This window comes from Rhinopithecus bieti, unplaced genomic scaffold (assembly GCF_001698545.2).
Source record: "Rhinopithecus bieti isolate Rb0 unplaced genomic scaffold, ASM169854v2 scaffold_3832, whole genome shotgun sequence".
NCBI lineage: Eukaryota > Metazoa > Chordata > Mammalia > Primates > Cercopithecidae > Rhinopithecus > Rhinopithecus bieti.
Window position 1 is genome coordinate 575,569 of NW_016804242.1, and position 25,316 is coordinate 600,884.

The 25,316-nt window shown below is 37.9% G+C and overlaps 1 protein-coding gene and 1 long non-coding RNA gene across 2 annotated transcripts in view; one reads left to right on the plus strand and one right to left on the minus strand.

Moving 5' to 3' along the window:
• The window catches only part of SCIN (scinderin), an 89,517-nt gene extending 75,210 nt beyond the window's left edge, over positions 1–14,307 (plus strand). Inside the window, exons 11-16 of the mRNA XM_017867398.1 lie at positions 1,072–1,242; positions 4,848–5,025; positions 5,294–5,415; positions 10,168–10,245; positions 12,534–12,594; positions 13,286–14,307. Coding sequence (XP_017722887.1) covers positions 1,072–1,242; positions 4,848–5,025; positions 5,294–5,415; positions 10,168–10,245; positions 12,534–12,594; positions 13,286–13,413 — 738 coding nt within the window. The 3' untranslated portion in view covers positions 13,414–14,307. The remainder of the gene's footprint in view (positions 1–1,071; positions 1,243–4,847; positions 5,026–5,293; positions 5,416–10,167; positions 10,246–12,533; positions 12,595–13,285) is intronic.
• On the minus strand, positions 666–24,974 carry LOC108526596 (uncharacterized). The gene is made up of 4 exons (XR_001884567.1): positions 24,841–24,974; positions 22,441–22,542; positions 11,549–11,637; positions 666–868 (listed from the first exon to the last, which is right to left on the minus strand). It is a non-coding gene; the product is annotated as an uncharacterized LOC108526596 (long non-coding RNA).
• Between the last annotated feature and the right edge of the window lie 342 nt (positions 24,975–25,316).

The window sequence follows — 25,316 nt, forward strand, 5'->3', positions numbered from 1 at the left end:
TTTCCATAATTTGCTGCTCACTTATTTGAATTCCTACTAATTGAAATATATTTATGAAGTCAATTATTTTCAGTGCCTTTAGGCCTCCCTCTAATGGTACATGCATCAGCATTCCCATTCACCTGGCTTCTAGAAAAAGACAAACCAGGGGAAGTGAGACAGTTCAATTTTCGCATAGGGCAGAACAAATGAAAACAACGGGAGACTGACATGAAATTTGAACTCTTTATGTAAATGCATCAATAGTTTGTGCGAGAAATAGGAAATTCTAATCCAATATTTGACGCTAATAAATAAAATCAAGCAAATAATTTCCCTTTTTTTTCAATTTCCTCATCCTGAAAAGTCTTTTTTTTTAAAAAAAAGACTTATTTTTTAAAAGTCTTATTTTTTAAAGTTTCTTATATTGAGCATATCTACTATTACATTTCTATAGGTAAGTTAAAAAGTAGAAAACATATTCTGTTTATTTTTGCCCGTTTTTAATGCTTGTATAGAAATCTGTGTGTGTGTATGTAATTTTTTTTATTTTACAAATACAGAGATATAGAAATAATGAGTATGATTTGGGATCATCTTATGTTGTAAAGCATTTGAATGCACATCTCTTAACCTTCTGAACCAGATCCAAAAACATGAGATTCTAGTACCTCTGTAAGTATCTGTAAGTGTTACTGGCGCCCTTGAAAGAAGAGCGATTTTCACTTCAAGATTTTCACATAAGGTCGCAGACACCAGCACTTTGGTGTTACCTTGTCTCTTTCGGAGATGTAACAAACAAACTTACATCTTCATACTTTTCAAAAACAGAAAGTATTGGAGCATGGTGATGTTTCCTCTGACAAGAAACTACTTAGGGACACCGTGCCTGCAAAAACAAAAGATTCTTAAGTCAACAAGGAAAACTGATTTTCATTAACCTGTATTTTCTGTTAATCATCATTTCTCCTGCTCTTGACTTTTATTTTTTGTTTTATTTTCAAAAGAAAACATAAGAACACATTTGGAACTAAAACTTTCTTTCACAGTACTCTTAATTATATTTCTTTTATTCCCCTTCTCCCCCATCAGATCCGAGTCTCCCAAGGCAAAGAGCCTATTCACCTGCTGAGTTTGTTCAAAGACAAACCGCTCATTATTTACAAGAATGGAACATCAAAGAAAGGAGGTCAGGCACCTGCTCCCCCTACACGCCTCTTTCAAGTCCGGAGAAACCTGGCATCTATCACCAGAATTGTGGAGGTAATGTCATGCATTTCATAAAACGTGTCCTAGTTGTGGACTTCCCAATGGACCTGAGCCATCAGCAAATATTAGACTTTAAAAACTTGGCAAATAAACTCCCTTCATTTCTATAATTAATCCACTATTCAAAATTTTAAAACACTAATAGCAGGAGAGTTGAGTAAAAGTAAAACTCCAGATGCCAGGCCTCTCACATTTTTCAACTGCATTGAACCCAAACAAATAAATTTTTAAGAATACTATCACAAATTAGCTGTCAAAAGCATGAGGCTGCTTAAGCTCCATCTTGAAAGGCCTGAGGTGGATGGATCACGGGTGATGGTCAGGTGATTGACCACACTGGAGACATTTGAGAGGGAAGGCCCTTGTTTGCACAAGTGTAACAAATATGGGAGGCATGTCCCACCACACTGGACCAGAACCGTAACTGAACTGGCCCCATGAGCTGTTTCTGACAGCAGCTGGGAGAGAAATCAGACCCCATGCCATGGTGCCGTAAGATAAGGAGACCTCCAGGTATAGACAAGGCCAGTCTACCCAGGTTTTTAAATAGCTAAGTGCTTTGACCTTAGGACAATCCTGTCACCCCAGTCACCATTGAAATCCAAGTCTTTCACATCACCCTTACACTGCCCGGCATACTCTGCATATCAAGCCTGGAGCTGTCCCTCAAACTCCCCCTCCATACAAGTCAATCAGCAGACGCTTTAAACCCAGGTTGGTCATCTCATCCCTCCACCTGCGACCTCTTCTCTAAGCCTCCCTCTCCCTGCACCTGATTTCTCTACGACTGTCCTCTGAGGACAGATTCCCCTGCAGCCCTCTCAAGTGGAACTTGTGTTTTCCCAAGGCCCACTCACCACGGCCTCAAGGATGGGGCTAGACAAGTTCCCCCGCTGCTCACCCTTACCTCTTTGGTTTTATCTTGCCTCTCTCCTTTGTATCAGACTTTCTCTCCTCCAGACCTCTTGTGCTTTCATAGACTGAACTGCCAGTCCTTCTCCTCTTCTTTGATGACTTCAGCCATTATTTCACTATTTCCATCTCTTCGGCTTCTCTCTTCCAACAGTCTTTCCCTTGACCACATTTCATCTCATACTCACATGGTCCTATACTAAATTTTGCCATTTGCAATAACTATAGCTCCTCAGAAATCTGTTCCAGTCATCTAATCTCTGACAACTCTCTCCTGTCCTTTGGCTCCTTTACTCCAGAATGCACATTCTGGCAATTCTCCAGGCCTGTAGCTAAATCCAGGAACCTGCTGCCTCCTTCACACCCCACCCTTCATGTCCTCCTTTCTCCCCAGATCCCCCAGAACTTTAATTTAGAGTTCACAGAGAAGATAAATCAGGCATAAATCATCTTATCTACTCCCCTGCAACTTTATCAATTTGTCTGCATCTGTTTATATATTCTCTTTCCTTCCTCTTTTATGAAATAAATATCAAATTTTATTTATATTTTAAGTTAATAAATACTTTATATTAGGAATTTCCATATGTGAAGTGTCTTATAAGTGATTATATACTATACATATTACATATATACTATTACCCATAAATTAGCAATGAATAATGTATTTGCATACAGTTATGTATCAATAAATAATTTATTAAATGTTTATTACATAGACTATCCCTCCTATCTAAGGCCCAATTCCTCCTCCGCCCACCTGGCCACCAACTTCTGTCCGGATCCTTCCGTTTCTTGCTTTCCTAAGAAATCTCCTGGATTTCTGTCTTTCCCGTGCATTTATTCCACTTCTAGTTCATCATGATTACAGGCAGTAATCTCCTTTCATTCTGTATCATCAATTTATTTTTCTATGTGGAATCATTCACTTTGAGCTACAAAGATGGCTGTAACGAAAACCTCCTGTCATTTCTTTAAAAACTGTGTCTTGACCTTGACCATTACCTTCTCTAGCTACTGCATCATTTCTCTGTCCTTCTTAAGAGCACATATCATTGAAAGGTTTGTCTTGAGTGTTTTCACTCACTCATCATCTCTACTTTTTAAAGCCAGTTCTCTCTAAAACCACCTCAATCAGGTGTCCATCCCACTAGTCCACTGAATTGGTTTTTATCTAGTTTGCCAGTGACTTGCCGCATGCCACAATCAAAGGTCACTTTTCTGATCTCGTTTTTCTCAGCTTCCCACTAGCATTTGCCAGTCAGCCTTTCCAGTTTTATTGAGCACTTCTTTTTTTCACTAGGTGAATGTATCCCCACACTTACCATGGTTTCTTCCTAACCTATCGGCCACTCCTCTCGGGCCAGTTTGCTGTGTTTTCCTCTTCTGTTTGACCTCTAAGTTCTTCAGCACTCCAAGCCTCGGCCTTGGCCCCTTCACCATGGTCTCATTTAGTCATATGGTTTAAATGCCAGCATATGTATTGATCTCATCCAGAACCTTCTGTGCACGGATTCTTCTATGTTTAATTATGACTATTATTTTTTGACATTTAAAAACTATCAAAATGACATTTAAGCATTCATTATCTATGGGCATTCTCAGTTGATTTCAGATGGGAAAGTCAACCAAAATGCACCATTCCTACATTCTGATCTCTTCCCCAGTGGACATTCCTTTGTGAGACCTCATCAGCTGCTTGCAGTGCATCTCTTTATTTCCTTGCAGCCTCTCAAACCAGCTTTCACATTCCCAGACTCTCTGAAATGCACCAGTCAAGATCATTTCACGAGTCTTCCTGTCTTTATCTCCTGGCAGGCTAAGTCTTTATAAGGTTCTGTTTTAGATCTCATTTCCTGATCTCACACCAGTCTGGGCATAGGTCCTTTGTCGCCTTCTATCCATCCTGGCTCTTTCCCCTGTACCCATAATGAGATGTATATATTAGAAATTGGAAGCCCTGGAAGCCAGACTTGGTTCCTGTAATTCTCCATCATCACATCTGATAGATTCCTTTGAGCTTGGTCTGTGAGGCCTCATTCCTGCTGGGAGAGGATTTTAACCATTTTCCTGAATGTTCCCAATTCCTGGACATGCCTTTAAAACTTCTAACAGCCGTTCCTTCCTCCTCTAGTGTTCTCTCCTTGGACAGGCTCCTGAGAAACCTGGTGAAATTCAACTCTCCACATCGTGGATGCCTTCACCCCGGCAGTGCAGTGTGGATGGCCAAGCAGCACCATTTGGCACAGCAAATCACGCCTGCCTTCTTGAAGCATTTTCCTCACTTGGCCTCAAGATCACTACACTCTTGTTTTCCTCCTCCGTCTCAGCTACTCCCCCTCAGTCTTGCTTATTGGTTCTTATTCCTCCTTCTGGAATCACATATCACACTTGTTCGACAATTATGCAGAAAGTCATGCCAGTGACATAGTAGCACAGTCATACGGTCAGACAAGTTCTCACAGAGAAGGACACAGTGTCACAAATTCACAAGTGACACAGACCAAAGTGCTCCTACTCTAGGGTTTAAAACACCATAGTGGTGTCCCAGAGCTGCCCTGAATTAATTTCCTGGGATAGGGCAGAAGGCTATGTATGGTTTGCCACAGTCACAGCTTCTAGGACATGTTTATTGAGGGAGCAGCAATGAATTTCAATCACTGTTTTTATTTTTCTTCATATTCCAGGTTGATGTTGATGCACATTCACTGAATTCTAACGATGTTTTTGTCCTTAAACTGCCACAAAATAGTGGCTACATCTGGATAGGAAAAGGTGCTAGCCAGGAGGAGGAGAAAGGAGCAGAGTATGTAGCAAGTGTCCTCAAGTGCAAAACCTTACGGATCCAAGAAGGCAGGGAGCCAGGTGTGTGCTGTGGGGCCAAGGGCACTAACTAGATTTTATATTGATATGATTGCCAATCATCTTTTTTTCACCAAAAAGTCACTTTCTAATGGCTTATAAGGGTTAACAATCTCTCCATTAGTTGCAAAGGTGGGTGGGTGATGGTACCTGATTTCTTTAAGTAACTTCTCAACATTGAAACCAAAGTGAGATGATATTTGTTGATATAAAGCAACAGCAAGCATGTGTTCCTGAAAATGCACTGGATAACTGAGTGTGTTTTCCACAGAGGAGTTTTGGAGTTCCCTTGGAGGGAAAAAAGACTACCAGACCTCACCACTACTGGAGACCCAGGCTGAAGACCATCCTCCTCGGCTTTATGGCTGCTCTAACAAAACTGGAAGATTCATTGTAAGTGTCTTTAAAAACAGTGGGATAGGGCCGGGTGCAGTGGCATGTGCCTGTAATCCCAGCACTTTGGGAGACCGAGGCAGGCGGATCCCCTGAGGTCAGGAGTTTGAGACCAACCTGACTAACATGGAGAAACCCTGTTTCTACTAAAAATACAAAAATTGGCTGGGTGTGGTGGTGCATGCTTGTAACTCAAGCTACTTGGGAGGCTTGAGGCAGGAGAATCACTTGAACCCAGGAGGCGGAGGTTGCAGTGAGCCAAGATTGTGCCACTCCACTCCACTCCAGCCTGGGCAACAAGAACGGAACTCCATCCTAAAACAAAAGGGGGGGGGGCGTGGTGGGGCGGGCGCAGTGGCTCACGCCTGTAATCCCAACACTTTGGGAAGCCGAGATGGGTGGATCATGAGTTCAAGGAGTTTGAGACCAGCCTGGCCAATATGGTGAAATCCCATCTCTACTACAAATACAAAAATTAGCCAGGCATGGTAGTGCGTGCCTATAGTCCCAGCTACTTGGGAGGCTGAAACAGGAGAATCTCTTGAACCCGGGAGGCAGAGGTTGCAGTGAGCCAAGATCATGCCACTGGCGTCACTGTGTTCCAGCCTGGACAACAGAGTGAGACTCCATCTCAAACAAACAAACAAACAAACAAGAGTGGGATAGAACCTAACAACGCCGGGAGGGGCAGTCCCATGTGGCTCTGACACTTTCAGACATGCTACTGTTCTGAATCTCAGTTTCCGCCTGCCTGCAAACCATGGTAACAACCTTTGCTCTACACAGGGTTTTTTTTTTAACTTTTATTTTAAGTTCTGGGGTACATGTGTAGGTTCGTTACATAGGTAAACTTGTATCATGGGGATTTGTTGTACAGACTATTTCATCACCCAGTTATTAAGCCTAGTACCCATTAGTTATTTTTCCTGATCGTCTCACTCCTCCCACACTCCACCCTTTGATAGGCCCCAGTGTGTGTTGTTCCCTTCTATGTGCCCATGTGTTCTCATCATTTAGCTCCCACTTATAAGTGAGAACCTGCAGTATTTGGCTTTCTGTTCCTTACCCAGGGTGTTTTTAAGGGTTAATGATGTAATTAATGTGAAAGCATTAATGTTGTGATGTCCTATATAGATTAAGCTGCTCTTAAAAGTACCAGCTACTTTACACCTGTGTGAGCATGCAGTTGCTGTATGAATATATATGTGGCTAGATTTGTTGATTTAATAATTTGGCATTTTCTATGGGCAGCAATAATTATTTCTGATCGAACTATGTAAATTTTACATGTCAATTTCCCAGCGGACTAAATTTTTCACCATATTGACTGAATTAAAAATATTATGGAAATATTATGATCATTGAGCAAAAATCACAGAAAGCTATATATGCAGTTACAAATTAACTGACATCAACAGGAATGTTTTATTTCATAGTCATTTACAAACTTTGACTTCCAGTCAGTTAGAAGTAAAATTAGAAGTATGTGTATGCATGTCTTAGTTCAAGCTCCTATAACAAAAATACCATTGACTGTGTGGTTTAAACCACAAACATTTATTTTTCACAGTTCTGAAGGCGGAGAAGTCCAAGATTAAGGCACCAGCAGATCTGATGTCTGGTGAGGGAACCACTTTCTAGCCTTCTTGTGTCCTCACATGGCCAAGAGAGCAAGCTCTAGCCTCGGTCTTTCCTTATAAGGACGCTAAGCAGTGGCACTGCACCCTAATGGCCTCATCTGAACCTAATTACCTCCTAAGGACCCCACCTCCTACTACCATGCCATTGGGGGTTAGGGGTTTAACATAGGAATTCTCGGGGGAAACAAACATCCAATACAAAAGAATACAAGAGTGATTTTACACTGGACTCTGAAATATCATCCTGAACCACAGCCTGTCACCTAAATTTCAAAAAAAAAAGTTATACTTTCTCTGTTTCACGTGCTAAGTTTTGCTAAATTTTCATTTAAAGAATGAATTCCTCTTTTATATAAAATTTGATCTACAGATTTTGGTCAACATGTCCTAGTGAATAAATGCAAACTTTATTTTTCAACACAGGAAAGAAAATTTCCCATGTATTTTGCCAGATATTTTGATTACTAGAAATAAAATTATTTGAGATGAAGTGGTTCAAGTCCCCCTTGAAGCTTATAAATAATTTGACCTACAAGTTAAAGATTTAAACAGTGCATTGAGATAAATATTTGGTTGCTGTATACCACAATTTGCTCACCTACTTTACAGGAAATCCCTGAACTTGCTATATTTTATGCATTTGTCATCAGAAAAATCTGCTGTTTTATTGTTTTGACTGGTAACTTGATATTGCATCCAAGCAACTTATTTTTCAGCATATGCTTCTATAATTTCTTATTATAATTATTTATTAACATTGCTATAAGTTAGATGTTTGTTTCCAAGAAAGATGTACTTTACAAAAATAAGTACCTAGGCTTTGTTCTCAGTGTGTTTAAAAAAAAGAATTGTTAGTCTTTGGCTTTTTGTTATGCACATATATTAGCCTTTAAGAGAAATATAAATTTTCTCTGCACCAACTCATTTTCTTGTTTGATGTTTGGAACCCCTTCTGCTCCCTTTACAGTTTAAGGCAACGGATTGTTGCTAACAAGTATTTAATCTTATAATTACTATTAGAAAGTAGGCTTTACACGTGTAGATTCCTACAAGGCAGCTACAAGGCAGCAGAGCTTGTTAGCTAAAAGCACAGCTTTTGGAACCAATCTGCCCATGTGCTGTCACTTACCTGGTGTTAGTACTTGCTGGCTGTGTGACTTTAGGCTGATTACTGAGCCTATCTGGGCTGTAGTCTCAACTCTAAAATGGTGGTAATCATAGTGCCTACTTCATAGGGTTGTTGAGAATATTAAATTAGCTGTTGCATATAAAAGATTAGAACAGTGCCTGACATCAAGTAACTGCTATTTAAAGTTTTCTTTTAAAATCATTATGTGATTGGTATATGTCCTATAAAATAATATAAACAAATCCTTTGCCCTCTAAATGGTCAAGGTTTTTTTTTTTTTTATTTTGTATAACAATCTCAAAATCTCATCAGATCACAACAAACATGAATTGTCATGCTCAGATGTCTGCAGGCTGCCTGGAACTAGGTTCATCTATGCTGGGCGCATGTTTTGGGTTTATACATGTTTTACCAGTGACAAAGCCAAAGACACAAAAAGGCCCTTGCTGAGTCACCTTTGCTAATACGACATGGCCAAGGCCCCAGTCAGCTCCACAGCACTGCAGAGTCACATGCCAGAGGGAGTGAATAAAGAACTGGGAACCATAATCCAAACTCCTGCCTTAAGGATCCAAGGGGGTTTTCACCCAGAATTCTCTAAAAATACCGAACTTTAGATTAATACATGCCCATTGGTATTGGGTGGATGAAGCTAACCCTCCTATTACTCCCATTACCGTTTAATGCTATAACTATAATTTAACACAATTAAAAATAAAAATAAAAAAATTGTACGTGCAATATTATGTTATAATGTCGTCTTTTTGATTATTAAAATGACCAGGCCTATTGACTTTCTTTTTTCTTTTTTTCTTTTTTTTTTTTTGAGACAGAGTCTCCCTCTGTTGCTCAGGCTGGAGTGCAATGGCACAGTCTTGACTCACTGCAACCTCCACCTCCCAGGTTCAAGCAAGTCTCCTACCTCAGCCTCCTGAGTGGCTGGAACTACAGGCGCCTGCCACCACACCCGGCTAATTTTTGTATTTTTAGTAGAGACGGGGTTTCACCTGTTAGCTAGGCTGGTCTTGAACTCCTGACCTCATGATCCACCTGCCTTGGCCTCCCAAAGTGCTGGGATTATAGGCATGAGCCATCATGCTCAGCCCTATTGATTTTTTAAAAGTAATCTTGACCTACAAAATGAAAGATAATTTAATACTTGGACTATAAACTCAAATGTTTTTAGGAACTAGATAGGCAACTTAAATCTGTGAAACAATTAGTCATAAGGGACTGGAAGTACAGAGGATTGTGAGCAAATTGACTATATATGTGGGCATTCAAATGTGTCAACCTTAAGGATGAGATTTAGAAAATATGATTCAATATATAGTTTATTGAAATGCCAGGCTTGAGGATAGCTACCCGGGAAACACTGACTCCAAATGAATGAGGCCAGTGTTTTAAAGTGGAGGAGTTAAAGTTTCACTGACACTAGGCAGAAACAGAGAAATTATAGCAGGCTTATGTACTTTTTTATATAAGACCAGTGCATACTGACAGTGATTTGATTGGTTACAGATTGCTATTAATACTTTCCAAGGAAGAATACATTCTTACTTTGTGAGGAGTGGTGATCTGAGGGGGGTCTTAGCTCTGCACCCTTTGGTCTTCCGAATTATTTGCAGAAAAAAAGGCAAAAACTTGAGTGCATGCCTCAAGACTCAGGCCATATAGCCACATTCCTCTCAAAGCTCAGAATAATTTAAGGTTCCACCAGCTTTATATTTGAATTATTTAATTTCACAAATGCAATGTTTGTATTAAATACTGTGCTGGTCAAATAAAATACCACCAGTTTGTGATGTCAAATTAATGATCAAATATTTAAAATTTTATTACCTGAAAAAGAAGAAAAAAATTACTACCAAATTTTATTTTCACTATACTCAAAAAAAAAAAAAAAAATACAGGGCATTTGTATCCTATGTATTAGAAAATCACTGCTTTACTGTTTGCTCATATAGCTTTTATACCTTTCAGATTGAAGAGGTTCCAGGAGATTTCACCCAGGATGATTTAGCGGAAGATGATGTCATGTTACTAGATGCTTGGGAACAGGTACAACTACATTTTGTTCATAACAAGAGAATGCATTCTTGGTTGGAAGATGACAGAACTTGCTTTGAGAAATGGTAAATCTAGATATAAATGAGCCTAGAGATTTAGGCTGTGTTAAAAATACACATACATTTGGTAAAAAATGAAACTAATACATATGGCAAGTTGATTTCTTCCTATGAAAATAATTCCAGAGCTACCATCTTTGGCTTTACAGTTATAGGCAAAAAAAAAAAAACATTTATTTTCATTTATTTGTAAAAGTTACTCATTCTTAATTTGTTTATAATTCATTTAATAAGTGTATTCATGTGTACAGTGTCGTGGGGGTACAATGCTATTGAGGAAACCAACATATTCAAAATTTCTCTTGAAATTTGACAAGAAGTCACGGGTGCGCCTCCCCTGGGGAAGAAACAGGCAGAATAGTTTTGAATCTACACAGTAAAATATGTTACTGTTTCATTTATCTTAATTTTCAAGGAAATTAATGGTGATTTGATATGCCACATCTCATAGGTTTTTAACCTCTATGTAAATTAACAGTGAAAGAGAAAACTAAATATATTATGAACTCAATTATATAGAACAAGTATGAAATGCTTATCTGAATTAGGCCTAGTCTTAGAGGCAAGCACAAAGATTGTTCCTTTTAAGTTTGTTCCCAACTGATAAACCATTCAGTTATATCACACCCTAGCTTCTGATCTACAATGACCATGTTTGACTTGAGGGCCCAGCCTCAGATTCTTGCCAAGTGAATGGAGTACTTATTTCTAGATGAGATTTAAATCTCCAGGTCAATAAAACACTCTTGTGTATTTAAGAATTAAAGAAGAATTACACTTCCTTATTCAGATATATATTTAATTTTCTCATTTGTAGTCAACTCTTGTTTCTGTAATCATGGATACTTTTTAGAATATTTACCAACCCACATTTCATTTTTTAAAGTCATACTTTTTATTTACATTACCATGCTGTCATGGTTTGTTCTGTGCCCTGCACACGAATATTTCAGCACTTTCAGTACGAACTAGAATACAGTCTAAACATAACTGACCAAAATTGCTCTGCCACAAGTGATTTTAAAGTGATTTCAATATAAGGTAATTCAGGAAATTTTTTCAGCATTAAAATACTCCCACCCACACATTTGACAAGGAGAAGGTTATATACAGATTGTATAATTATATAATTATATCAATTTTTTTTAAAAAATGCTATGTAAATACTAAACATTATAGCATTTTTACCAACATCTTATAGGGAGGGCACGCTACTAGAAGAGGAAAACACTAACCTTATGTCAGAGGTTCCTGGAGGGAGTCTGGGATCACCCACAGATAAGCTCTATGTCTACATGTAGTCCCTTCCAGCCAAGATCCACACCTAGGAAATGGGGATAATGACTGTGTAAGAGCCAAGGGAAAATTTCCCCTTCACTTTCCAAAGGTTCATATAAAAATCAGTTGATAAAAGGCAGATTAATAGGAGAAAAGGCATATAAATATATTAATGTGCACAGGAGTCATACAGAATGCAAGAATTGAAGAAATGGCTGGATGGTTGATGCTTTTGTATCATTTGGAAGTTACAGAAAGAATGGGGCATTGGAGGATGGCAAAACTGGTTATGGGAGAAGAGGCCTGGCTAGGAAAGGTGGTCTTGTTATGAATCAAACCTCACATAAAGTATAGATGGTAAATGTTTCTTTCAGACCTTTAAGGGTGTGAGACTCTCAGTTAATCTTCCCTAGATCCCAAAAAGGGAGGGCCTCAGAGAAAGCCCGGCTGCACCAATGCAGATTCTCTATAGATGCAGCTCTTCCCCCACAAAAGGCAGCTTTGCAGGACTATTTCTCTTTGCAAGCCCTCTGAACAGCCATCTCAAAATATGTCAGAGAAGTGTATTCGGAGGTGAAATATTTTTGTTTCCTTCGACTGACTGCTGTCACAACCTAGCGGGTGGATGAAAAAAAAAATCCACCCAGACAATTTGTTGTTTTTGTGAAAGATCACTTTACAAACTAGAAAATACCATGTAAACATAAAATATCCCAGTGTGAAATCTGGAGTGAAACTGGCTAAATGTAAGTTTAGGTGTCTCCTGATGAGTGTGAACACTGGGAAAGTGATGGTACCTTTCTGGGCCACTGCCTCCACGTCCCTAACTTCTGCGGATGTTGTGAGGATTCAATGAGCAGTGTGTGTGAAGCACTTTACACAGGGCCTAGCCTGAGTCAACAACCCAGAAACCATACATGTTGTTATTGTTTCATTTTTCAGATATTTATTTGGATTGGCAAAGATGCTAATGAAGTTGAGAAAAAAGAATCTCTGAAGTCTGGTAAGCTCAATTGATGGACAATTATAACAGTAACCAGGCACCATTATGACCGAGTGTCTGACTGCTCTTTGCCACCATGTCTTACAAAACTACATTTCAAAATCAAGAGGTAGCTTAGCATTCCTCCTCAAAACTAAAGAGTAATGGGATTTTTTGAACTGGAGAATTTCCAGATGGGCACAAGAAAAAATATGTTTTGTTATCTAATTTAGAATAGAATTATATCAATTTAACCTGAAAAACTTAAATTCATTTCAACCTTTGTTTTATTATGATAAGAGTAAAACCTCCATGACTGTAATAAGCCAGATTTTGTAAACTTCCTTTTGACTAAAGCTGTTCTTTCTGGCACAATTTTCCTTTTACTGAAAAGTGTAACAATAATTATGCCACCAGAACAATTCTATAAAACTTGGAATTTTTTTGGGCATTGATGAGACTCGCATGTTGCTTTTCATGGCAGATGAGAGAAATCAAAAAGAAATTGTATTTGTCTACCTGGTCAATGGAAATTTAATTTATTACTTTCATTTGAAGAACTGTATTCGAATTTTCATTTTCAATGTGGCCAATATTTATTTGTTCTTCTGGAAATTTAATTTATTACTTTTATTCGAAGAATTTTCAATCTGCAGTTACTTTAGTTTAACCCAAACTAACTGAATTTATATGTCTTTACAACTGTTTTTAGCCAAAATGTACCTTGAGACAGACCCTTCTGGAAGAGACAAGAGGACACCAATTGTCATCATAAAACAGGGCCATGAGCCACCCACATTCACAGGCTGGTTCCTGGGCTGGGATTCCAGCAAGTGGTAAACTGGTGTTTGTAAAAAGCAAACAAACATTACAAGGCAGTTATCTCATTGCTCTTTTGGGAGAGGAACAGGAAAAGCTTTTTGTTTATTTGTCTTTAGAAAATTAAGGCCGGGTGCAGTGACTCACACCTGTAATCCCAGCACTTTCGGAGGCTGAGGCAGTCGAATCATTTGGGGTCAGGATTTCGAGACCAGCCTGGCCAACATGGCGAAACGCCGTGTCTACTAAAAATACAAAAAGAAATTAGCTGGGCATGGTGGCGCATACCTGTAATCCCAGCTACTTAGAAGACTGAGACCAGAAAATTGCTTGAACTCAGGAGGCTGAGGTTGCGGTGAGCCGGGATCGTGCCACCACACTGCAGCCCGGGCAACAGAGACTCTGTATCAAAAAATAAATGAATAAATAAAAAATAACCTCAACCAAATGCCTATTTTTTAATGCTTAATTTTGGTTTGAAATTCTTCTTAAACTGGAGCTTTCTTACGTTAATACATTCAAATAACCTGAAGGAAACTTTCATTATGGGCCAATATTAGCTCTTCTGGAAACTGATTTATATCTTTTTTATGACCTTTCAAAAGTAAAATACTATGCATAATCTAGAGAGATGTGTCAGATAGGAAATTTTATAATGCATTAGCCGTTAGTCAAACTTGTTTTTTAACATGCCAGAGAAAAGTTGTAATGCCTTGGAAGTTTTTCTCTTTTCTATAGATTGTGTTCAAAAGATTTGTATACTTGCAATAAGGTTTATGTTAAAGTGGCTTTAACAATTTGTTGCTATTTTCCTTCTTTAGTCAATGGGACTTTGATGCCATTAACTCCTACGTGTTATTTTCTAAGAGAAATTTTATCTTTTTTTAAACCTTATTAAAAGCCTTTGAAAGCACAGCTCTTTCATGACAAAATGAATTGCATTGTTATCCACTTAGATAGATAGATATTTGACAGTACATGTTTAATATCATAAAAGATACATACAGAAAAACTTCACTAATGCTGTCTTTAATTATTAAAATACATCTCTTTGAAAGTTTTGTGTTATGACATTTTATTCAAATTTGATGAGTTAATTGCACTATTAATTTTAAGGTCAAATACATCTATGCATAAGTAGATTTGAGTTTAATATTTTTTAATTCATCCTCATTAAGTGGTCAAAATTAAACAGCTGTTTATGGTCAGATCATTTTGAAAATTTTGAAATATGAGATTGCATGTGAAACGCAGGTCCCCAGAAAACAGGAGTTGGTACAGAATCTGGAGCCCCAGTAAAGTAGGAACTGAATTTGGTCATTGGATAGAGGACTGGGTAGTTGAGGAGGGGGGAAGCTGTATTTCCATGGGAAGAAGAAACGAAGCAGGGAAGTGATCTGAGAGTTTTTACCTTTTCTCTGGAAGGGCATATGTGTTTCAAATTGAGGCCTGGTATGGAGAAGTGGGCCCAGTTTTATTATGGCCTAATGGTGAATTCTCCCGTGAGATCCTGGAGCTTGCATAGGAGGTAAGGAAGCAGAGAGAAGCCGTACTTCAAGGCACTGTTCATTCAAAATGTCTATTCAGTATCAGGCACTATTTCAGGCACTTTGGACTCAACATGAATGAAACAGACAAAATCTAAACTTTTGTGGAGTTTATATTCTAGGGAAGAAAAAAAAAAAGCAAAAACAAATCAACACATAGAGATATTATAAAATACATTAGAAGATATGCCCTGTGGAGAAGAAAATATAGGAAAGGAGCTAGGCGATACTAACAGGATGGTCAAGGGAGGCGTGGTTAAGTAGGCGATATCTAAACAGAAAATCGAGGCCAGGCACAGTGGCTCACGCCTCTAATCCCAGCACTTTGGGAGCCTGAGGCAGGTGGATCACTTGAGGTCAGGAGTTCAAGACCAGCCTGGACAACGTGGTGAACCCCGTCTCTACTAAAAATATAAAAATTAGCCAGGTGTAGTGGCATGCTCCTGTAATCCCAGCTACTCAGGAACCTGAAGCAGGAGAATTGCTTGTACCTGGGAGGCAGAGGTTGCAGTGAGCTGAGATCACGCCATTGTACTCTAGCTTGGGCAATAAGAGTGAAACTCTGTGTGGAAAAAAAAAAAAAAAAAGAATCAATAGCGAGTGGGGAGTGAACCTCAGGGTTACAACCAGGCCGAAGGAGTACCAACAGCAAAGGCCTTAAAAGGAAAGCATGCCTAGTAGAATGGACTGAAGTCTAAAGAAACAGGGAGATTCCACAGGGTTCTCTTCTACTGTCACCACTGGACCAGAAAAAAAATCATTGCAGCCTGAGCTGTGAGAATACTGCTTTTCCACATCCCAAACCCAGGGAATCAGAGACAATGATGGTAACAAGACAGCAGCATCAGGCTGGGCGGTGGCTCACACCTGTAATCCCAGCAGTTTGGGAGGCCGAGGTGGGTGGATCACGAGGTCAGGAGATCGAGACCATCCTGGCTAACACAGGAGATCGAGACCATCCTGGCTAGAGACAGGTGAAACCCTGTCTCTACTAAAAATACAAAAAATTAGCCGGGTGTGGTAGTGGGTGCCTGTAGTCCTAGCTACTCAGGAGGCTGAGGCAAGAGAATGGCATGAACCCAGGAGGCAGAGCTTGCAGTGAGCCGAGATCACGCCACTGCACTCCAGCCTGGGCAACAGAGCGAAACTCTGTCTCAAAAAAATAAAAAATAAAAAGACAGCAGCATCAGTAGCACAAGCACTGTGGGGAGGAAGTACCTATGCCCATTGCCCAGCCTGACAAGTAGAGGTGAACACAAATTGTCAGCAACTACAGCTGCTATTGCAAGAATACTTATGAGCCCTATGGAGTTGGCATTTTAATTTCACAGCTAAAGCTGATGCGGCTTGAAGAAACATCTGCAACACAAGTAAAATCCAGATAAAACAAAAACAAAACCTACTTCTTAAAAGGTGAACATTTGCAGGATTAAAGAAAATTATTCTAGAGAGTGTTCCATTGTTCAATGATACTGTGCAGTCTTAAAACTCAAATTACGTGTAATTCCTTATAGAAATGAGTCCTTTGGAATTGAAATGCAGTTTCATATAGCCTAATTAATAAATGAAAAGTTATATAATTACTTATTTTCTTTGGTGAAGCTAATATTAATTTTTAATATGAAATATTAGATTTCTTTCTTCTCTGCTTTTACTCATGGATTTTGGGGATCAGAAACCAAAACAAATGTATTTATCCTCAGCTACCAGTGCTTTATAGAACCTTTCTTGCGCCCAAACAATATAGCACACTCCTAGTTGTGCTCAAATTTTGTGGACTCAATAAACACTATATATTAATATATATAGTATATATGGATATATATATATATATATATATGGATATATACTATATATATATATGGATATATATATATATATATATGGACTATAATATATACTATATATGGATTATATATATATATATATATGGTATATATATATAATATATATATGGATATAATATATACTTATATATGGATATATATATATAAATGAATCCAGAAAAATCAAGTACTAATTAGAATAATTAATCTAGTAAGAAATAATAAACTGGACACAGTGGTATGTGCCTGTAGTCCCTGTCACTTGGGAGACTGAGGCGAGAGGAAGTTTAAGGCTGTAGTGAGCTATGATAGCAACTGTGAATAGCCACAGTACTGCAGCCTGGGCAACACAGTGAGATTCCACCCCTACAAAACAAAATAAAACAATTTTAAAAGAGTAGTACATCTCAAGAATTAAAGAATCAAATTATGGCATTACTTTGAGCAAAAAACCAGGAAACATAGTTCCCAGGTAAAATAAACAATTGTTTTATGGCCTTAGCTATCATTTGTTTGCTTTGTTTTGCAAGATAATCAGTAAACTGACTTCAAAACAATTTCTGGATTGTATAGGTTATTCAGAGGGATATAATTCTAATAAAAATGAAGAAAAGAATAATAATATTCACTATATATACAAGATGGGTGTGTTGTAAGTTTTAATGTATTTTCAAAATTGTTTGCCTTGCTCTGTCATCTTATTTTCTCTTCACTATGTTGACTCCCCTTTTAATTTTAAAGACTTATGTTAGATTTTTTAAAGTATGATATGTATTATGCATATTCTCTAAAAAATTTTTTTTAATTAAATACCAACTGAGCTTATTGTGCTACCTAAAATATTCATGATAGGAAAAACAAAAGTTGGATCCACACCTTACTATATGTGCCTGGATAAATTCCGTGTAGTTCACAAATTTTAATGTGAAAATGAAACATGAAAATAATGGAAGAATACACGGAATTACATTGGAAGAGGGAAATCATCTCATAGTAGCTTACAGAATAAGAAGAAAATCAGCAAGAATCTAAAAGACTTGAACAATACTTTCAACCAACTTAACCAATTTGATATTACTGAACACCACCAATAATACCAGCATGTATATTTGTTTTTTAAGGGAACTTGAAATATTTACCAAGATAGAAAATATTCTAGGCCATAAAACAAAGGCCAACAAATTAAAAAGATGAAATCATACAAATTGTGCCTCTAATCACAATAGAACTAATTGAGAAATCCAAAACAGATATCTGGCAAGTCCCCAAATTTGGGTAAAAGAAGAAATCACAAGAGAAATTAGAAAATTTTTTAAAGGAAATTTATAGCACTAAATGCTTACATTAAATAAATAAAAAGTCCTCAAATCAATAATCTAAGTTCTTACCTTATGAAATTGAAAGATGACAAATTATACCCAAAATAAGCAGAGAAAAGGGAATGATAAAGAATAGATTTTTAAAAAACTAGAAAAAATAAAGTCAAAATTTGGTTCTTCTGAATCATAAAATGATAAAATTCTAGCCAGACTAATAAGATAAAAGGGGGGAAACATAAATTACTAATATAAAGATTAAGAAGGATACCACCACTGATCCTATGGACGTTAAAATATGTAAGAGAAATAATTTATGCCAATAAACTTGACATTGATAAAATGGATTCATTGGGAGGCAGAAACTACTAAAGCTAACTCAAGAAGACATGGACAGATAATCTAAGTAGGAATATGCACATGCACGTGCACGCACGCACACATACACACACACACATTAAAGAAATTAAATTAATCCTAACAGTTTGTGAGGGCAAGCCAGGTGGATCACTTGAGCCCAGGAATTTGAAATCAGCCTAGGCAACATGCAAAACCTCATCTCAACCAAAAATACAAAAATTAGCTGGGCATGGTGGTGAGTGCCTGTGGTTCCAGCTACATGGGAGGCTGAGGTGGGAGGATCACTTGAGCCCAGGAGGTGGAGGTTGTAGTGAGCCAAGATTGCACCACTGCACTCCAGCCTGGGCAAAAGAAAGAAAGGAAATAAAAAAGAAATTGTAGTCAAACTTTTTTTTTTTTTTTTTTTTTTTTTTGAGACTCCAGGATTTTCCTCTGCTGCCCAGACTGGAGTGCAGTGTTGCAACCACATGCACTGCAGCCTGGACCCCATGGACTCAAGTAATCCTGCCACCTCAGGGATTGGGGAGTAATCAGCTTTCCAAGTAGCTGGGACTCACAGGGACATGCCACCACACCTGGCTAATTTGTTTTTAGGTTTTGCAGAGATGCGGCCTTGCTATGTTGCCCATCCTGTTCTGGAACTCCTGGGCTCAAGTGATCCACCCTCTTTGGCCTCCCAAAATGCTGAGATTAAAAGTGTGAACCACAGTGCCCAGTCTAAACATCTCCTCACAGAGAAAAAGCCAGGCCTGTTTGCGCTTCACTGGTGACTTCTGTTAAACATTTAAGAAAGTTTACCACAGATTGGGAGGAAAGTAATAAAGTAATAAAACCAGTATTCCTCATAACATAGATGTAAAAATATTAAAAGTTTATCAAATTGAATCCAGCAATATATAACTTGGTTTTATCCCAGGAATTCATTTTAACATTTAAAAATTAATCAATAACTTTCCATATTAACAGACTAAAAACCATTTGAACACCTGAATAGATACAGAAAAGCAGTTGATAAAATTCTGCAACCATTCATAGTAAAAATTCTCAGCAAAGTAGGAATACAATGGAAGGTCTTCCATCTTAAAAAGAGTATCCACAAAAAATGTACAGCTGACAGCATACTTCAGAATGAAAAATTAAATATTTTGCACTAAGATCTGGAACAAGAGTTGGATGTTTGTTCTCACCTATTCTGTACTTTGCAGGAGGTCCTAACGTATCTAACAAGGCAGTTTCTCAACTTTGGCACTAAAGACACATAAATAATTCTTTATTTTAGGGAGGCTGCCTGTTCATTATAGAATGTTTAGTAACATTGCTGGCCTCTGCTTGCCAGATACCAGTGGCATCCTCCTCTCCCAAGACCTTCCCTCTTGGTTTGTGTCCACTTCCTCCATCTTTAAAGCCAGCAAAATAGCATCTTCAAAATCTGTGTCTTCCTGTCGGGCCTCTGTTTCTGTTAGTTATATCACCTTCTCTGTCTCTGATTCTCCTGCCTCCCTCCTTCACTTATAAGAACCTTTTGCTTACGTTGTCCAATGGTCCAATGGATTATTGAGCCATCAGATAATGCAGAATAATCTCCTCCATCTCAAGATCCTTAATCTAATCACATCTGCAAAGTCCTTTTTTTGGTATGTAAACTAACATTCACAGGTCCTAGACATCTTTGTCACAGTATGTAGACATATTTGGTAGTGCGCTATTCTGCCTGGGTAAAAAGGTGTACAGTGAAGCTAGTATTCTAGTCAGTTGGTATATTGGGTAAAAGCCGATATCTTGAAAAGCTGGTCAATATTCCCACTCTCTTCCATTAACTCTACCATCAGGCTAGACCTCTATCTATCTATCTATCTATCTATCTATCTACCTACCTACCTACCTATTGAGACAGGATCTCACTCGGCTGCCCATGCCAAAGTGCAATGGTGTGCTCATGGCTCACTGCAGCCTTGACCTCCCCAGGCTCAGGTGATTCTACCACCTTAGGTTCCTAAGTAGCTGGGACCACAGGCGTGCACAACCACTACTTGTTAATTTTTGTATTTTTTTTTTTTTTTTTTTTTGTAGAGACAGGGTTTCATCATGTTGTCCAGGCTGGTCTTAAACTACTGGCCTCAAGTAATCCTCCTGCCTTGGCCTCCCAAAGTGCTAAGATTACAGGCATGAACCATTGCGCTGGCCTCCTCATTTCTAAAATAGAAAATAATTGGGCCAGGCATGGTGGCTTGTGCCTATAGTCCTAGCATTTTGGGAGGCCGAGGCAGGAAGATCACTTGAGCTCAGGAGTTTGAGACTAGCCTGGGCAACGTGGTGAAGCCTCAACTCTACAAAAAATACAAAATTTAGCCAGGTGTGGTGGTGTATACCTGTGGTCCCAGCTACTTGGGAGGCTGAGGGGACAGGATCCCTTGAGTCTGGAAGTGAAGGTTGCAGTGAGCCACGATCATGCTGCTGTACTCCAGCCTGGGCAATAGTCAGAGCCTGTCTCAAAAAAATAAATAAATAAAATAAAATAAAAAATAGCAACTTTGGGAAAAATATAGTCAATATTTCATCTCTTTCATAATACTTGAAAAATTTCTGTTCTTGTTTCAATCTAACAATCTTTCATACTTGGGCAGAAAAAAAAAACTCATATACTGGGTTCATATAAGGCTATTGCTGTCTACACAATTACAGTAACACTACCTGAAATACAAAAGTATATGTGGGACAATTACAGAAACAAGAGAGTGCATAGGATATTTCAGCTGAGTTAAACCAAAAACAAAATATTTTAAACTAAGGATCTAATGTCATGAGATTACTTTGAGCTTTGGATTTTGAGAGTGATATTTTTCTATTCTCAGTTACAGGATATCTGTAGATGTTATGTATTTTACAATCCAGGAAGGACATCGCTGGAAAGATAACATTCTCAGCAGGTCAACAGTCAGGGTTAGCCAACAGGCTTCTAGTGGTACATAGTATTTCACCCAGGTTTGATAAAGAGAAATCATTATTTTGAGATTTCAACTTCTGAATACAAATGTGCTTCAAAAAAGGTCATGTTTTATAAGGTCAAGTATTATTTTACGTGAACTTTTACGGAGGGCACCAGAGCGAACATTTATTTTACAGTCCTTGAATCAGCTACTTATTTCTGTCTGCATTCTATTCTTTCCTTTGTAATGTCTCAGGCCCCATGAGGTCATCAGTAACTCAGAACAAAAAGCTTATATAATGCCTAACTGGCCTCTCTAAAATCCATACATGGATGATTTCTATGATGACACTACTAAAGAGAATAGGTCACCATCAAACATAGCTATAAATATTTATCAAGGAATTTCATAAATTATATGAGAGCAAATCACCTCATATTTCAACACCAAAACTGCCACAAGCCCAGAAGAATGTGTAGGTAGAAATGGTCACCGAATAGTGATTCCCCAAATTTTAATGAAAAAAAGTTAATAAGAAAAAAACCTGAAAATTATGTCCTATTTCCTAATAAGGATTGCAGGTATTCTATAGCTTGCAAAAATATGTTACGCTCCTAAAATTTTGAGCTTTATGTGTTTTTAAAAAATGTATTTTATACTCATTGGATTTTAAGGTAACAAGTGAGACCAAAAATAAAGGGCATAATTTCATTCAATTATCCAGGCATGGCTTTTCTGCCCGCAGGAAAGTAAACTTTCAAGTAAATCTTGGTGGAACCAGATTCTTTCCTGGGTATTCCCAAGATGACACCTAATAGCCAAATATATCTGACAGATAACTGATACTGTTGGAGTTCCATTGCTTTGTCTGAAAGCAGTATGGTTGATTCCAATAGCGATGCAATACTAGAGAACACTGCATGGTGTCTTGATAGGTCCTTTAATTAAAAGACCTTCAGAATAATCTTGGCTCCATTGTTATTACAGGGCCAGATATACTAGGTGAACCACTTCATTGCTTTTTGATCTTAGTTTCTCTAATGGTTAAGCATGTATTTTCCTGACTACTCACCTCACAGTCTTTCACGGGGGAGTATGAATGCTGGGAAAGAAACCACAACAGCTCCTGGAAGTCAGGAGGAAGTAGTTGAGCTGCTACCCCCGGCTAAGCCAGCTGAAAAGAGAAGGAAGATATGAACAAGAGCATGGCACAGTCTCAGAATATACATAATATGAAGACAGAGAAACTTTCTGAACAAAACCAAATTAAACCAACATGTCAAAAAGTGGATATGATGAGGAAAGGAGTTATAAGCATAAATGTTCAGCTACTCATGGAAACGTTCTGGAAAACAAAAGGGGGTGAGGAGGTAGTGGGAAAAAAACTCAATGATTGCCCAAAATAAATAATAAATAAAACAAGAATGCTGATGAGGGTAGGGTGATGGTGAAAAATATTGAATGCCAGAAACTATTGCTAGTTTGTAGTACTTTGTGCTTGATGAGGTTTATTATATATGCAGAGGTGAGAAGTGAAAATAGGATGAAAACACCTGTGTAGAAGTTAGGGGAAACTCCTTCAAAACATAAAGACAAATTTATCTCTTACAATAATATTATAAGCTGCTTTACATATTTACTATTCCCACCTTTTGCATTTACTATAAATCAACTATAGTAAAGAAGACTTCTACCATCAAACACATCAATAAGAAATTTAGATTTTATCGAACATTCCAGTAAGTAAAAGGTAGAAGTTTACAGAGATACTTTCCCTTAAAAAAAAAAATAAAAGTGTGACTTGAATGACAAAAAAATAAAAGAGCTGAATGTATTGCAAATAAAAATTATTTTAATTGATTGGCGAATTGGTGCTGATAAACAGTCTGAATATTTAAAAGTATGAAATGTAGATAAAAAATGTATAATTTTTATGTAACCTAGGAGCTAAAACTGTTGTTTCTAAATATGCATGCCATTCTTCCCAACAGATGTGAAAAATCTGCTAAATGATCTCCATTATCCATTCTTCTCTTTTCTCTTTTAGTAATAGAAACCCTGCCTGCATATCCTAATAGGTCACATTCCCTGGCAGTTAAAATGTGGTTATCTGACTAAATTCAGGCCAATGACACACAAGCAGAAGTTCTATGAGTTATGAGGGCAGATTTCTTGTCACCTTCTTAAAAAGGAAGCTCTTTGTCCTCCACTTCTCTATTCCTTTCCCACTGGCTGAGAAATGATGAGAGTTGGAATAGCCACTTTGAGGCCAGTGATGGAAACCACACATTGCAGATGGCAAAGCTTCCCTGTTATGACTTGATGTGCTCATTTTAAGACTGATAGGCAAGGGCACACTTATTCCATTTTATTGAATAAAGAGTTGCATGGCAAAGAAAATAAATTTGTAAAGACTGATAAAAGAATATTCTACCTTGTTTCAGCCAGTGCATTTCAGAATCTCATTGTTAAGCTGTTTAGACTGTACCCTAATTAATATAAAAACTAGTATCAGAAGTGGGATGTTCCTTAAAAATGTCCTAGTTCTGCCTTACTTGTAGACTTGCTGAGAGTGAATAAGTAGATTTTGTGAGCTGGGAGGCCAGTCATCCCTTATATGATAAAACTTTAAGTAAAAATTTTAACAGTAGTTATAAAGCCTCTATTTCCTGGAAGACAGGTTTGGAAAATTCAGGATATTAATGTATATTGGTTGTTCCTTGCTGCTCTTAGCAATGTGCTATAAGACAGAGAGTAAGGCTGGCAAAAATTAATCAATTTAATGCAGAGATGAAAGGGGATATAATCCTGCTCCATTATCAGCAGATGGCAAGCAATCTAAATTGACTGAAGGATTAGTAACTGGGAGAACTCAACTGTTTCTATGAAGAAAATAACAGTAGTTATGTTGTTATTCAGGACCTTGCTCAAGAGCCTTCCCTTAAGTGTTTGCAACCAAAAATAGAGACCAATGCAGACACAAAATCAGATTAAGGATGTTGTTTCCCCACCAATGTAGCTGCTATTAATTCGCGGCAGAGAGTGACAGTAGCATTATTATATTCAGATAAAGCCTTTGTGGTTTCTTTCATATACAACTGCCTGGAACCGAATAGATCAGGAGTCAACTATGGTTTTGAGCATACCATATTCCAAAAAACTTGCAAACCTAGTTCATAATGACATGTGAATGTGTAATCATATAGCATCGCCTAAGACTTTAACCTGAATCAGCAGAGTTAAGAAACTTATGCTGTCTTCAGCTCAAAACCTAGAATTGCTTGGCCATTATCACATCTAAAGTGGAAAAGAAACTATGCCTTAGCATTCACTGTAGATGTCCCCCAAAGGATTGTGGACAGGGAGCAACTTCCCTAAGGGCAAAGCCAGGAGATCAAAAAGACAATGGACAGGGGAGTATCCCAGGGAGCAGAGCCAAGTTCAAGTAAGTTAATGATACCAAGTTACTTACTGGCAAGTAGCCGCTAGAGAATCTTAGCAATTTTTGTCCTGCAAGATTTCAGTAAAGCTACAGACAAGTGGGTTTTTATGTTTCCCATTCTTCCCTTTTCCAAGTAATAGTTTTTATCGCAGTTACCCTGATTCTATTCCATTCCATTCTATTATATTCTTTCATTCTATTTTTTTCCAATATACCATTGTATATCAGTATATACTGATACACTGAGTGGCAGTTACATTATCTACTAGTCTATATAGGTCATTGAAAAAGAAGAAGCTACATTAGGACTCATGGAAAGAACTTTGCCTCATGTAGAGATTCTAGATTCTTAGCCAAAAGCTCAGAATTGTTGGGTCCTAAAGGATGAACAATGTAGAGTCCAACAGTTCATCCCACGTGAATTTTTTTCATCCTTCATGTGGGATGAAAAAACTAAAGAGACAACTGACTTACCACATAAATGGACTATGGTAGAAACTGCTGTC